This window comes from Poromitra crassiceps (genome assembly GCF_964638095.1).
Source record: "Poromitra crassiceps genome assembly, chromosome: 15".
NCBI classification, from domain to species: Eukaryota; Metazoa; Chordata; class Actinopteri; order Beryciformes; family Melamphaidae; genus Poromitra; species Poromitra crassiceps.
The window spans coordinates 28255620-28271401 of NC_139634.1; the positions used below are offsets into that span (position 1 = coordinate 28255620).

Below are 15782 nucleotides of genomic sequence, written 5' to 3' on the forward strand. Positions count from 1 at the left end.
TGGCACTTAAAGCATTGAGCAGTCTGGAGACAAGACATCATCAAAGGCAGTCTAACACGACATCCATTTGCAAACAGCAGCCCTGATTACAGGCCTGTTCAGGAAGTACGCATTAAGTGGGCTCCTGAGAGGGCTCATTTTAGCACTTTGTGCACTGTGATCACACATTGACAATAGGCACGCCGGAGATGTCGCTACTCGCTAGCAGACCTGGGTCAAATACTACTTTACACATCGTTTGTAGCGATTGTTGGAGGCCTGCTGCGAGAGTACCATATGGGTGGCGTTTACCCCATGAGGACAGGCGTGGTCAAGGAAGCTGTCAGTCACACAGGAGTGGACTTAACTGACTTCATAAAAGCTGCAAGTACCAATGGTGGTTCTGTTGTGTATTACTGTCTCTACAAACCAGCGGAATTTGATTGGCGTAACCGTTCTACCACTTGAAAACATGTCTCTTGTGACTTTAGCTCCATCAAACTGTGAGGACAGACCTCTCTTATAAATGGATAAATGTTTCCCAAATCATGTAAATGAATAAATGTAGCCAAGATAATAGCCTAAATCAGATGCCATGATTTACATTTGCTAGAACAACATGCGCTCAAGGCTAGTCTGACCCTCACTTCTAAATTATAATTACTAGTCCATACACATGTGCAGGCCACAACACTGTGCAGACATAACAAAAATAAATATGGAAAAAATCGGCTTTGTCAGTCCCTGCCTATGCCAATGTCCAATGACCATGTGCAGTTTCAGATTGATTGACCAACTCGTTGGGGAGATACATGATGAGGGCGGACGAACAGAGTTGTCCTCAGGAGTTTACTACAAGAAATCAACAAAACCAATCACAGCCAAGCAGGTCTTCAGTACTAACCCTAAATCATCAATGATGATGATGTTCTCAGATAGCAGAAGATGTGACGCTGCATATTGATAACAATGATAACAACAAGCTACATGTTGTATACAATGAAAGGCTGTCATCTGTGCCTCTAATAAGATTATTTCCTCAGAATCAGTATGCAAATAATCATATAAAATCAATCATCACTGCCACACTTAATTATGATCGTGTGTGTGTGTGTGTGGGGGGGGGGGGGTGAGAGCGAGAGAGAGTCAGAGAAAGAAGTGTTAGAGGCAGATGGAGAGTTACCGGTACAAACTGAGTTTATAGAACAACAATTTACAATTTAGCTACCACTAGCTAGCGAGCGGCTAACTACGTTAATGCAGGAAATGCAAAGGCATGATGACAGAGGAAACAAGATGAGACTGTTGAGAATATCAACATGTTCCTCAGACATATTATAAAATGACTATGAAAAGCTCTATACAGCTAAAATGTCAGTATATTTACTTTCCATAAACGTCCGTGGCGGCCACCATTTTATGAAAACGTCACAAGACACATCACAAGTCGTGAGCTTCGAAGCTTTCAGAAAGATTCCACATACCAAGTCGTGAATACCACACGAGGGGGCCGTTCAAGTGCATTCATGTGGTATTCACGGTAAACACGAGCCCTCTTGGAACGCAGCAATAGATACGGACAGAGAGAAACAGAACTTGCTGATGACCAGCTATTGAGATTCCTCACTGTCATCCATAGACCTGCATGAACAATGTCACATGAGCAAGGAGACAAGTCTCTACATCCCACACATGCTTCAGATAGTAGCGCTTGCTCAGATGCAAAGTGCTGCATCAGAAGAAAAGATCCGTTTATAATAGAGTATCACACAACAATGCCATAGCACTGTCAGGAAAGACTATTCTTCCATGAAATGCCTGTGGTCTTGCACATACTTGTGTTTTGAGGGGGTATTTTGAGGCACTGTAGTAATGTAGACAGGTAGGGATTGATGTTTACTGATTAGATCAGCTGTCAGGTGAAGCGAGAAGCTTTTGACCTTTTGCAATTTGACAAGACTGAACGCAGCTTGTGAACGCAGCTTGTAAACACTGTGGATTTGCATTGTCATGTTTTCACCCAGTGGAGAATTACACAGAGAGGCAGAGGCCAGCGGCGACAATGTGACATGAGATGGCTTTGAACCAAGATGACAACACCCATGAAAGGTTATCAAAGGTAGAGGTGTGTGTGTGTGTGTGTGTGTGTGTGTGTGTGTGTGTGTGTGTGTGTGTGTGTGTGTGTGTGTGTGTGTGTGTGTGTTTTTGAGTGTCTTTGTGCGGCTGTCGGTGGATACACACTCACCATTATATTACCAAGTCATTTTTCTCTCCTTTTTATTTATTTTATTTTATTTTTTCAAAAACCAGCCTATCTATGATTCAACAGGTCATTCCCATGCACCTAATTCCCTCATATCTAATTGATCCTCTATCAGATGTAGTCATTACACCCACCACACTTCCCCTCATTGAGTTGTTCCAGCAGCAGCCTCCCTCTCTGCACATATCAATATTTCAGGGATAGGCCAGCAGAATAAATGGGCGGTCAAATTGACCCCCCGAATCTTTTAATTTGTGGAATGAAGAGAAGATGGAAGCCACAGAGTTGATGATGGAGAGAGAGTGAAGGTCATGACTGTCATGTCAAAGGGCCAGGGGTCATTCACTGAGCCTCTGGTGTGTGTAAACACCCCCCTCTCTCTCTCTCTCTCTCTCTCTCTCTCTCTCTCTTCTCTCTCTCTCTCTCTCTCTCTCTCCTCTCTTCTCTCTCTCTCCTCTCCTCTCTCTCTATCTCTCTCTCCTCTCTTCTCTCTCTCTCTTCTCTCTCTCTCTCTCTCCTCTCTTCTCTCTCTCTCTCTCCTCTCTCCTCTCTCTTCTCTCTCTCTCTTCTCTCTCTTCTCTCTCTCTCTCCTCTCTTCTCTTCTCTCTCTCTCCTCTCCTCTCTCTTCTCTCTCTCTCCTCTCTTCTCTCTCTCTCTCTTCTCTCTCTCTCTCTCTCTCTCTCCTCTCTTCTCTCTCTCTCTCCTCTCTCTCTCTCTCTTCTCTCTCTCTCTCTCTCTCTCCTCTCTCTCTTCTCTCTCCCCTCTCTCTCTCTCTCTCTCTCACATTTTCTTTGTTACACTACACCCTTCAGACAAGAAATTATAATCACATTAATCAGAGATTATTTCCTTACATTTTTGGATACAGATCTTTCTCATGTAGTTTTAGTACTTTCAGGATAATATGGTTTTAGGTGAACACTAGATGGACTGAAAGCTAACTGTAGTGATTAGGAGCTAAGCCTTAATATAAGACGAGGCCAGGCGTAATTCAATAATTCCTAATCCTAATATCTTACTAATATAATTGGGCGGCGATCAGCGCGGTGCACAATTGCTCAACTCCCCTTCCGCGAAGCGCATGCCAGTTGAGGGCGCAAGCTGCGTCTGCGACCTCGAGGGCAAACCAAACGAGGCACGGTAGAAATGAGCGCTGCCAGTTCAGTGGGTGAGCCAGAAGGGGACGCTAGAAATGTCTAGTCTTAATAACCACCACTTAGTGTGTGTGTGTGTGTGTGTGTGTGTGTGTGTGTGTGTGTGTGTGTGTGTGTGTGTGTGTGTGTGTGTGTGTGCGTGCGCGCGCTCGCGCGTGCGTGCGTGTGTGCGCGCACGTGTGTGCAACAGGAGTTTGTCCATGGCAAGCTGTTGATTTCCATCCAAGGTGTTGTTTTAATTACTTTGGAGAAAGTCCAGAATTTTTCAAAGAGTATTGTTTCACTATGACATTCAATGTGGGACAGTTTTTAATTATTTTCACCGTGTGAAATGAACCTGACTTGAATTCTTTCTTTGGGGTACAACAAACAGACTCCTGTTTCACTTGAACTGAGATTGTAGGGACTTGAACTGAGAAAGTAGGGAAACGCTGGTCTGTCCAGTTACTATTTCCATTTAGCATTTAAATGGTAAAATGGTACATGGCCTGCATTTACAGTATATAGCGCTTTTATCCAAAGCGCTTTACAGTCAGTAGGTACATTCACCCATTCACACACCGATGGCGGCAGGCTACCACGCAGGGTGCTGGCACACCAACGGGAGCAATTTGGGGTTCAGTGTCTTGCCCAAGGACACTTTGACATGCAGACTGGAGGAGCCGGGAATTGAACCACTGACCTCTTTTATCCAAAGTGATTAGTGGACGACCCGCTCTACCTCCTGAGCTACAGCCGCCCCTACAGCGAGCTACAGCATTTACTGTAGGTTGACGCTTGTTGGAGAACACGTCAATGTAAGGCTGTTGGAAGGATAACCTCTGACCTCTCCATTATGCGACATGCCGCCTTTCACTCACACATGAAACTGCTAATTTTAATCTGTGGACATTCTGTACTGATCTATAATGACATTCAATCCTCCAATAAGTGGCGCTCGCCATCATCAACATCTTGTGATGGCGGAATCGATGAAGCGAGCTAGTGAACTTGTTAAACTAGTGAACTTGTTAAACTAGTGAACTTGTTAAACTCATGAACTTGCTGTCTACCTCTTCACTTGTCATTGTGGGACATGTAACCTTCAGCGGGAGATCTGGCAAAGTGAGACTGGTAACAGGCTTGGCTGCTCTGCTAATTCCCTATGACAGCCCTAGTGCCGGTGCCATGGCCCAACTAGCCCTACAGACGTCCCTCTGCTGGTATCTCCACAGACAACAGCCTGGTGCTGGTTGGTGGTACTGCAGTCTTTATCCCCCATATCTGGCAAAGACCCTGGCCTCCTCGCTTCGGGACATGACCCACACGGTGGACTGAAAGACTATAATGTCCATACTTAGCTAATGGAACGGACACACAGTGTTTATGCAGAATTGCCTGTGTCTGTCTCTCACTCTATTGCCCCCCCCCCCCCGGATTTCTCACCCTTTCTATATACACAGAGAAAAGTGCTGCTAGCAATAAGAAAAAGGGAAAAAATGCAAAAGAAAAAATATTATACAAAAATAAGTAAGTAAATAAATACATAAAACTGGAGCCTAGGTTTTTTTCATGTGCGTGTTGTGACTATACAATATTTAACCTCAGATTTACGTAAAGGAAATAAATCTTATGCATTCACTGGCTCAATGTATTTATGGGTAGCTAGAATTATTTTTTACAGTATACCTGAGCCTCCATATCATTCAACCCTTGATCCTGTCCTTTCTAACAACAATCTCCTAACATCATCATCTCTCTTTCTCTCTCTCTCTCTCTCTCCCCTCTCCACTCCTTTATGCCTCTCTCACCCGAGTCCCCCAGCCCTCTCAACATGATGGGTTGTGTCCAGTCAGTGGGGCAGCCTGGGTGTAATTTGGCCCACTGGGGCTGTTGGCAGTGGGCGAGGGGATAAAGGGGCTTTGGAGAGAAGCAGGCTTAGTGTGGGGCCTTGGGTGGAGGGCCAGCAGGCAGGCACATAGGAAAAGCATTAAATCAACATTAATGTAACTGGGTTACAGGAGATTTATTAAGGAGGCTTTTTGGCCCCCGCTGCAGATGGTTATGCAGCACTTTAATAATTCTCTCGTGCACACAGGTAAACACACTAGTAGGTAATTTATTGCCATCCTCATAGGTGGCCATTGTGAAAACTGTTTGAACTTTGTTTTGCCTTCTCCAGTAAATTGATTTTTCTGCCCTCTTTATGGTTTATCATGAGATTGAATGTGGTTGGCTCCCCAATGGCTCTTTACTTCCAGGCTCTAACTCTGACCAAAAGCTCTCTACTTGCAGGCTCTAACTCTGACCAAAAGCTCTCTACTTGCAGGCTCTAACTCTGACCAAAAGCTCTCTACTTGCAGGCTCTAACTCTGACCAAAAGCTCTCTACTTGCAGGCTCTAACTCTGACCAAAAGCTCTCTACTTGCAGGCTCTAACTCTGACCAAAAGCTCTCTACTTGCAGGCTCTAACTCTGACCAAAAGCTCTCTACTTGCAGGCTCTAACTCTGACCAAAAGCTCACTACTTGCAGGCTCTAACTCTGACCAAAAGCTCTCTACTTGCAGGCTCTAACTCTGACCAAAAGCTCTCTACTGGCAGGCTCTAACTCTGACCAAAAGCTATCTACTTGCAGGCTCTAACTCTGACCAAAAGCTCTCTACTTGCAGGCTCTAAGTCTGACCAAAAGCTCTCTACTTGCAGGCTCTAAATCTGACCAAAAGCTCTTTACTTGCAGGCTCTAAGTCTGACCAAAAGCTCTCTACTTGCAGGCTCTAACTCTGACCAAAAGCTATCTACTTGCAGGCTCTAAGTCTGACCAAAAGCTCTCTACTTGCAGGCTCTAACTCTGACCAAAAGCTCTTTACTTGCAGGCTCTAACTCTGACCAAAAGCTCTCTACTTGCAGGCTCTAACTCTGACCAAAAGCTCTTTACTTGCAGGCTCTAAGTCTGACCAAAAGCTCTTTATGTCTCAGCTCTAAGTCTGACTTGTACATGTTTTAAAGCTCTTTACTTCTAGGCTCTAAGTCTGACTTGGACATGTTTTAAAGCTCTTTACGTCTTGGCTCTAAGTCTGACTTGGACATGATTTAAAGCTCCTTTCATCTCGGCTCTAAGTCTGACTTGGACATGATTTAAAGCTCTTTACGTCTCGGCTCTAAGTCTGACTTGGACATGATTTAAAGCTCTTTACTTCTCAGCTCCAAGTCTGACTTGGACATGTTTTAAAGCTCTTTACGTCTCAGCTCTAAGTCTGACTTGGACATGTTTTAAAGCTCTTTACTTCTAGGCTCTAAGTCTGACTTGGACATGATTTGGATTAGGGCTGTGAATCTTCACTGGCCTCACGATTCGATTCGATTACGATTCAGAGGGCTACGATTCGATTCGATTACGATTATCGATGCATCTTGATGCATCTCGATGCATCTTAAATCGATGCATCACTTTTTTCCCCAATACATGATTTATTTTTTCTCACTTTCTTTTTTCTCACTGTGTGGCTTCTTTTAAAATAAAAGTGCATTTAGAATTGCATTGTATTATGATCCATAATTAAAATAAACAACTGCATGTACTTCCATTGTATTTTATTTGATTATTATTATTATTTTTATTTTATTTTTTTAATTTTTTAATAATCGATTTTTGACATTTGTGAATCGATGCAGAATCGTGCAGGTCCGCATCGCGATGCATCTTATAATCGATTATTTTTGACACCCCTAATTTGGATGTCACTTTGCAGTGTTAAACATGAGTGCCCTGAATTGCTGATGTTACCGTAAATGTGGCCATTTCTGCACACCAAATACACTGATAAAAAGTGACCGATTAAACCGTAATGAGGACACTGTGGCAGGAAAATAAACTAATTCTACAAGTTTGACAAGGACAGAGTTTACAACAGGGCTTTTTAGGCAACAGCAGGAGATTTGAGAGGGAGAATTACAAAAAAGAGACGGTAGCCTAACTAGCAGAGCAGTGGCAGTTTCAAGGCCACGCACAAATACAAGAATGACCAATGAAAACAACCCAGTAACCGCTCCACATCTCTATAGTAGCATCCACATTAGCAAGCGGCTCCAGCCCTGGAACAAGGGTCTCACTCTGTGTCTATGAGGAGACAGTGCAGAGGAAATGCAGGCGTTAGCCCCTCCTCTGAGGACAGCTGCTGGAGGAGAGCACAGACTGACAAACAGGGTCAGGGCTACCAAAGACTGTGTGGTGCTTTACCTCCAGACCCCTGGCCTCTGCCCCCAGCTCCGTTTGAAGCCCAGGTGACGCCAATAACAGGCACAGTGCAGAGAGCTTTTCTTCTGAAAGTTCACTCTGAGCAGGACAGAAACAGCAAGCATGCATGTGGGTGTGTGCACGTGCATGTGTGCACGTGCGTGTGTGTGTGCACGTGCTTGTGTTTGGAAGCGAGTGAGAGGATTTAATAGAGAGAATATCAAGGACAAATGTAGAAAGAGACTGAGTGAGAGAAAGTAAGAGAAAAGGCGGACAGACAAACTGACAGACACAAAGAATGTGAGTGTGTGTGTGTCTCTGTGTGTCTGTGTGCATCCGTGTATGTGTGTGTGATGAAGGCTCCACCATACCGGTTGTCTTCCTCCAGGACAGTGTGTGTCAGTCTCCATCACTATGACATGTCTTTGATGTGGAAATCCAGCCAGCCTAAGCCCAACCAGCCTCAGTCCAGTCCCCAACAAGAAGACACATCTACAGGAGTGCGTGTGTGTGTGTGTGTGTGTGTGTGTGTGTGTGTGTGTGTGTGCACGTGCACGTGCACGTGTGTGTGCGTGCGCACGTGTGTGCGTGCGCGTGCGTGTGAGTGAGATAGAGAGGGAGGGAGAGAGAGACAGCCACAAGCTAAACAACAAGCTCCAACAGTAATCTCTGCCTCAATGTTTTTAACCACCATGCTACAGTCAAGCCAACAGTGGTGAAGCTAAACACTCTCCTGAGCTAAAGGCACTGTGGACTGGAATGGATATGTAAAAGCTGTTATTAATATGCTTTTCCGCGCCAATTTGGAATAATGCCAGTGTGCCTTTTGCTGCTAAATTGACATATCAATGTTAGCCTTGCTTTTTGGCATGGACCTGTTCGCTGATCCTGATATGTGAACTTGCCATCATAAATATTTATATATTATTATATTCTATTTTTATTTAAATATTATTTTTATAATTAGCATTTTAGCCTTTGAAGTCAATTTCTCCGTTATGACCAGTTGGTATCATTGAGTGGGCGCCTTTTTAATGAAGCAGAGATGAGCACTTGAATTTTGACTGCGTTAGTATTTTTGGATCCAGTACTGAGGCTCAGAGTTAGCGTTGAATGATAGCTCACCATCTGATGTTGTTGACGGTAGACATCTGCTGATTGGGAGGGAAATTTTGACGAGGATCAGTTCTGCGGGACCTTACCGAACAAGTACAACTTTGAAATGCATTCTCTGTCAGGAGTTTGGGCGTTGAAAAGATATCATTACTTTGGCAAAGTTTTCCTTCCACGTCCTTCCCTAAGGCCCCTGAGTATTGGAACAGACGTGGAGTGAGAGGGAGGTGGACAAAAGCACAGATAGACAGTCTGACAGAAGCAGGGGGATAAAACAGGTACAGGGAAACAGGGAGAGAGAGAGAGAGAGAGAGAGAACACTGAGCCCATCCATGGGGTCTGTGTGTGGGCTCGCTAACCTGCACTGCGCCTTTGTTGCTGAGGTCTGGTAAACACTGACCTGCTGGGAGGTAATCCAAACAGCCTACCCTCCTGTCAGTACTTTTATTCCCTGTCAGCTGGACTGGACACACGCACACTTTAAACACACATGCATTGATTCCATTATATTTACACACATACTAATAACATATTGACGTTCAACATGCTTTAAGGACACTTAAGGTTAAAGACAAAAAACACAAGCTGGGCACAGGTACAATTGGCCGTGTCTACAGGTGGGAAGCCGAGGGGGTATGAGCCCTGGTCGCTGGGGGCGCCTATTCGGATGGAGGGGAACTGGGGGGGGGGGGGGGGGGGGGGCAGCGTCATCGTCCCACACGCCACGTCCTGCCGGTGAAGCTCCTCGTCGACGTCAGGTGAAAAGAAGCGGCTGGCGACTGCACATGTATCGGAGGAAGAATGTGCTAGTCTGCAACTCTCCTCAGATCGGCAGAGGGGGTGGAATAACGACCAGGACAGCAGGGGGAATTGGCCAAGTACAATTGGAGAGAAAATGGGGGAAATCCGGAAAAAAAACATGATCAAAACATAATAACTATGCATATGCATAACTGTCCAAAACACACAGATAAGACATCCGACTGTCAAGCCCACTTTGGCCTTGCAGATTCAATGACTATTGACATACTGTAGAATAGATAGAGCATTATAGAAGTGATTGATGGCACAGCAGGACACCACTGCTCATGCAGTGAACCTCAATGTAATGGTAGGTTCAGCCTCACTACTGTAGGTGGAGTCGAACTCCAAACACACGTCTCAAGCAGTAGGTCGTCTTGTCCATGTCGGATCTGTGTGTGCGAATGCATGTGTGCTTACGTGTAAGTGTGCATGTGTGTGTTTCGTGTTCAGATGTGCTGCGCTCATCCCACCCAGGGTGTATGAGTCTCAGTGTGTTCAAACGCAGTCCCACCACGAGGTCAGTGGCTGCTGTGATAATGCTAAACTGATGCCAGCTGTCAATAGCCATTCAGCAGGAGAAAAGTGCCTCGCCTGTTCAGTAAATTACACGGTGCGCCGTGAGCTGTGAGGTTCAAAACAACCTGACCCCGGTGTTGTTGGGAGAAACAATAGAACAATGACTGCAATCAGCTTTTCCAACAGCCATCTGTGTCAAGCCCTCCACTGAAAAACACCTTTCCATTACTCCTGACCTGCAAATATTAGCTCACCATGCCATTGCCTCCAAAGTGAGATGGAGAGGTTATTGTAAATGGCACATTACATTCCCACTGACTCTTTCTTGTCTGGCCTTTTGTTCTGCTCACCTTGACGTAGGTGGCTTTTTTCCAATGCTATAAAGATCCCGCTTATTTGTGAGGTGTTCATTTGTTGCCGATCCCAGTATCTTTTGAATGTGTATGTTTGAGACACAGCTATTATTGATGTATTTATTTATGTATTTATTTATTTATTTATTCTCGTTTCATTTTGAAATGTTTTTCCTTGACCCTGGCCCCCATCACGGCTTCTGCAAGCATTCGCGGGAGCAGTATGAAAAGTTGTCCATCATGCATAAGAACATGCAAAAACTCTACGAGAACCTGGGCAGCTTCTTCGCCTTTGACCCGCACACAGTCAGCGTGGAGGACTTCTTCGGCGAGCTGGCCAACTTCCGCACCCTCTTCATGGTGAGTACATGTATAATATCCATGCACCCATATAAGAATACCACGGAGAGGGCCAGAGGTGAAATGGCACTGTATAATTTAGTAGTGATAATAATAAACCTTGTTCCTGACAGAAAATATTGAAAAACCATTTTACAAATTCTGTTCTTGAGTGCTACGAAAGTTCTACCAAGTTCAACTTTATTAGAAGTTGAACTTGTTAGAGCAACAGTTCCCTCAATCAGGATCTGCTAGATCTCATTCCTTCAATCAGGATCTGCTAGATCCCACTCCCACAAGAGAATAATTTGTGGCCACAAGATGGATCTAGTTTCCTACAAGCTAATAAGTTGTCACCGCAAGAGATCTTGTTCCCATGAGCTAAAAAACAAGCATGCAACAACTCAATGTTCACCGCCCACACAGACACTTACTTAACACACACGTTTGTGCACATCTTTCATCAATGCATACAAGCATTGTTTGTAAGACGGATCTGGTAAATGCAGCATCAAATAAGTGATGTGATGTGAACTTCTTCTTTTTATCCCTTCAGTGCTGATAAAGAAACTTCCTAGGCAGACTCAGACTCTGGAGCTGAAGGAATGAGACAAGGTTCTAAAAACAGATTATTTAGAACACGTCATTTGAAAGCTAATGCTGAATCCTGAGAATAGGAATGTATAATGTAAGTGTGTCTCTGATAAACGAGACTTGGGGAAGCCTCTTAACCTGCTAAACAGAGTTTCGTTAGCTCGCAGCAGGTAGAGGATGGGGAAAGTCTAGAGAAGATGAAATTGCATTCTGCTTTCCATAAGTGAGTTTGAAAATTATTCTGTGTAGGACTTGCACATGTTTTCTGTGTTAGTAGTGTTTTCAATCATCTCGGTAGAAAGCATAATCATAGCAAATAAGGATAAATGCAAATACTTTCTATGAAGTTCGTGTAAATAGAACATTGCTGTACAGCTGTAGCTATAACACATTATAAACATGTTTATTGTTTGTGTATGCCACTAAGCACACGTATAGTGAAAGATTTTTGGGAGGATGCTACAGAGACCCCAGGCATTATCATAAAAAACAATACATATGACCAATGTAAAGCATGCAGCAGTTTCAGCCCGATCGTACATAAAATGGCATAGCTGTGGCTGGCACAAAAATTGAAACAGAGAACAAATACAGCCCACATTGCCAAATGTATATATAGATTATTATTATTATTATTATTATTATTATTATTATTATTATTATTATTATTATTATTATTATTGTTATTATGAAGTATTATTAGTAAACAGATCATCTCATTGACCTCTGTTTCTGAAAGTTCTGTCTTTCTGAATACTTTTTGTTCAGTGAATCTACCAGTTCAATGATGATAATAAGTTTTCCCGTGAATTCACTAGCACCTTGTGAAACAGAATGTGAAGCAAACCCATCCATCTGGCAGCGTCAGCTTAATAGTACGGGGCTATGCACACACACACACACACACACACACACACACACACACACACACGTTTACTTTCTATCAGCTCAATGTAAGGCTATCCAGTTATTGACTTATGAGTATTAGTGTGTGTGTGTGTGTGTGTGTGTGTGTGTGTGTGTGTGTGTGTGTGTGTGTGTGTGAGAGAGAGAGAGAGAGAGAGAGAGAGAGAGGATCAGTTTCCACTTCCTTCCATTTCCAAGTTGTTTGTGGTGGTCGGTGCATCCCTTTCATATTGTCAGACTGAGGGAAGGCACTGCCTGGCAGCTGGCTATAATTATTCAAGTTGCATAAAAAGCCTCACTATGTTTGGAACTGCTCTCTTTGCCTTTTTTTCTTACATTAAATGAAAGTTCAATTTTTAGGAGTATTCTCTTACTACCATAGTAAACTGCCTACAGTACGTTTGTAAATGCTTTGAGTAGATCACTTTACATAAAACAGACAAAAGATGTTATAAAGTTTTATAATACAATAATACACTAAAAGCAAGCATCTCCCTTTGCATAAAGTAAACAACAATAAAACATGAATCAATTGCTGGTCATAAAGCTCTAAAATGCACTACAAACAAGGAGTCAAATGCCCTATATACAATATACCATACTGTAAGTCCAAGGTGTGTTGTACAAGTTCTCTAACGGATATAAAACATCAACAAACGAAAATTCTCTCACGTCATCCTTTAAAGTGATATATATATATTGTGTGTGTGTGTGTGTGTGTGTGTGTGTGTGTAGGGGGGGGGGGGGGGCTTAGGATAGTGTCTGTGGCATAATGTCCATGGCAGGGGGACCAGTAGTGCTCAGCGCCAGAGGGCATCGGGGGAAGGTGGTGATAAAGTCCTGATTTTGGGGGGCTTTTGGGTCTCGTTGAAGAGGTGGATGGCAGTTGGGAAGAAACTCTCCCTGTGTTGAGAGGTTCTGCCAGACATCAGTCTTCTTCCAAGGGGGATGGCCTTAAAAAGTACAAGGTTGGTTTCACTACTGTGATGTACTTGTACTGTAAGTCGCTTTGGAGAAAAATGTCTGCTAATTATGTAATGTAATCAAACATATTAGATAAGGACAACAAGGAGAGCAGATAATTTGCAAAACATTAGAAATGAGATTTATAACCACTTCTAAATCACTATGTGCTTATAGTATGTATATTATGAAGATGTTTATGGTGTGATCAGTAGCTACACTTATGTATTATAAATGTGTATAGTAGTTACAATGTTTTTTTAAACACAATCTAGATCTTGGCTGCATTCAAATTAATTGTTCAAAGGACAATTTCCAGAGAAATAATATACAAAGGTGAGCAGGCTTTATGCATCGAATATGAAGTCACTTCAGGAAAAAAAGGAGAATTTAAAAAAGGTTGCCTGTTTTTGCATTCTCACTGGAGATACAGTTGCTGTAGACAGCAAATAAGACACTTTTTAAATGGGTGGGTGTTACGGTGAGGTTCAGCCGATGGTGAGGTTCACCGATTCAGCCCAGACCAAAGCAAGAGTTCCCACCTCCTGGGTCCACAAGTCTGTTAAACATTTATTCAAGTGTCTCTCCTCTACCTCTGCAGTCGATCCATCCCTCCCAGCACCGCCCAGAAATTCAGTGTGTCAGGATGATGACATGGTGTCCAGAAGGCATGCTCTCAGTCTTCACAAGCCATTAATGTGAATGACAAGGTCCCCCTTGTCTGAATCCTCCTCTTCCCTCTCGTCAGATCCCCAGCCCAGCTCCCCATTCGCGCTGATCAAAGTGCAGCAGCACACCACACTGCGCTCCCTCAAGGATTCCAGAGTTGCATATCTCTAAAAGAGCCATCCACCCTCGAAAATAAATTATTCTCTCAAGCAAATAGCTGCATATGAATATTTTATTACTGATTTAAACGTCCCTGCCATCGGTAAGGGGAGGGTAGTGTGTTGGGGTATGGTTGAAATAGGGGGGGCTTCATAAGTCAATGCATTAATATAAAAATAATCCTTCACTCACCATGTTCTTCAGATATTGTTTCTATCTTTTCCTTTTCTGGTTGCTCACAGCTCTGCTGACAGAAGACCTAATGCAGTCTGCTGGCAGAGCACGAGGGAATCAATGCTTGTTTCTTCTTGCATGTTGTTTTCATTTCCGTACCCCAATAAAACGACTGCGCTAGCTCCATAGCAGCATAACAGGAGCCTCCTCGTTAGCTTGCCTCATCAGCGGTGGATCTTTGAGGAGACGTGTGCTAGCTGCTTCTCCTCGCCATAAGCAGAGGAGAACTGAGGAGAAGCATTAACCATCACTGTTTTAACGTGATCTTCCAGCCACTAAATGGCAAACCAAAGGAATACTATGACTCCTAGGCAGTTGATAATTAAGATGAATTGAACTTCTCAATTTAGCTGTGTGCCTCAGACGCTCAGAGGCTTTGAGCTGTTTGACTTGGGCAAAACATCTATCCATTGACTCTACCCTGTGTTGCATTACCCTATGTAATGCATTCACAGCACAAAGGAGCTGCAGTATTAAATAATTCCATTGCAATACATTTCGCCCTAAATTGCTTTTACTAAAAAGCTAAAGCTTAATGCACCCGAGCGACATGAGGCATTTGAGTAAACGCATTGACAGACAGTCCTCACGGAACGCACTGTAACTGATAAGAGAAGCCATTAACTCAATTTCCCTTCTCTTTCCCTCTCTATCATTCTCTCTCTCTCAGTCTCTCTCTCTCTCTCTCTCTCTCTCTCTCTCTCTCTCTCTCTCTCTCTCAGTCTCTCTGCCCCATTCTTCTTTTCTATGGCCAGTGAAATATTATGATTTCAGTGTATGGAGTCAATATGCCAAGAGTCCAACAATTTGTTAATTTAATGCGGCTACCATATTCAGTAATCTGAGTGTGAGTGATATGCAATCACAGGCTCTGTGTGTGTAATCCTGTCCAGGAGCATGGGGGATGAGGATCTTTGGCATTAATGAGTTATCAAAGTGCACAGATGGGCTGCGATGAGCTAACAGTCTTCCTTGTTAATTGAGTGACTTTCTAATAAGACCAAAAGACCCCAGCCCGCTTCGCAAAATACCAAGATGGAGCATCTAAGTCAGGAGATCAGTATGACGATGCATGTGTGTGTCTGTGTGTGTGTGTGTGTGTGTGTGTGTGTGTGTGTGTGTGTGTGTGTGTGCGCGCGTGTGCGTGTGCATCCACTATGAGCCCATTAGATTTTTCCAAAGCTTGCTAATTCCTTCACAATATGACAACGTACTGTATCATAATATTGCTGATCATGGGGAAGAGGATGCTTTTACTGTGCCATTTTCCACCACTGTGAATCATTATCCTGTTTGCTCCGTATGTTTACTTACACTAGCATGATCCAGATATTAAATCATCAGACTTACAATAGCATGATGCAGACATTAAAATCATCAGACTTACACTAGCATGATGCAGACATTAAAATCATCAGACTTACACTAGCATGACGCAGACATTAAAATCATCAGATTTACACTAGCATGATGCAGACATTAAAATCATCAGACTTACACTAGCATGATCCAGACATTAAAAT

At 43.4% G+C, this 15782-nt stretch overlaps 1 protein-coding gene across 1 annotated transcript in view; it reads left to right on the plus strand.

Annotated features, from left to right (window-relative positions):
- The window catches only part of diaph2 (diaphanous-related formin 2), a 568359-nt gene that overhangs the window by 461651 nt on the left and 90926 nt on the right, over positions 1 to 15782 (plus strand). Inside the window, exon 31 of the mRNA XM_083651834.1 lies at positions 10591 to 10755. Within this exon, the coding sequence (XP_083507960.1) occupies positions 10591 to 10755 (165 nt within the window). The remainder of the gene's footprint in view (positions 1 to 10590; positions 10756 to 15782) is intronic.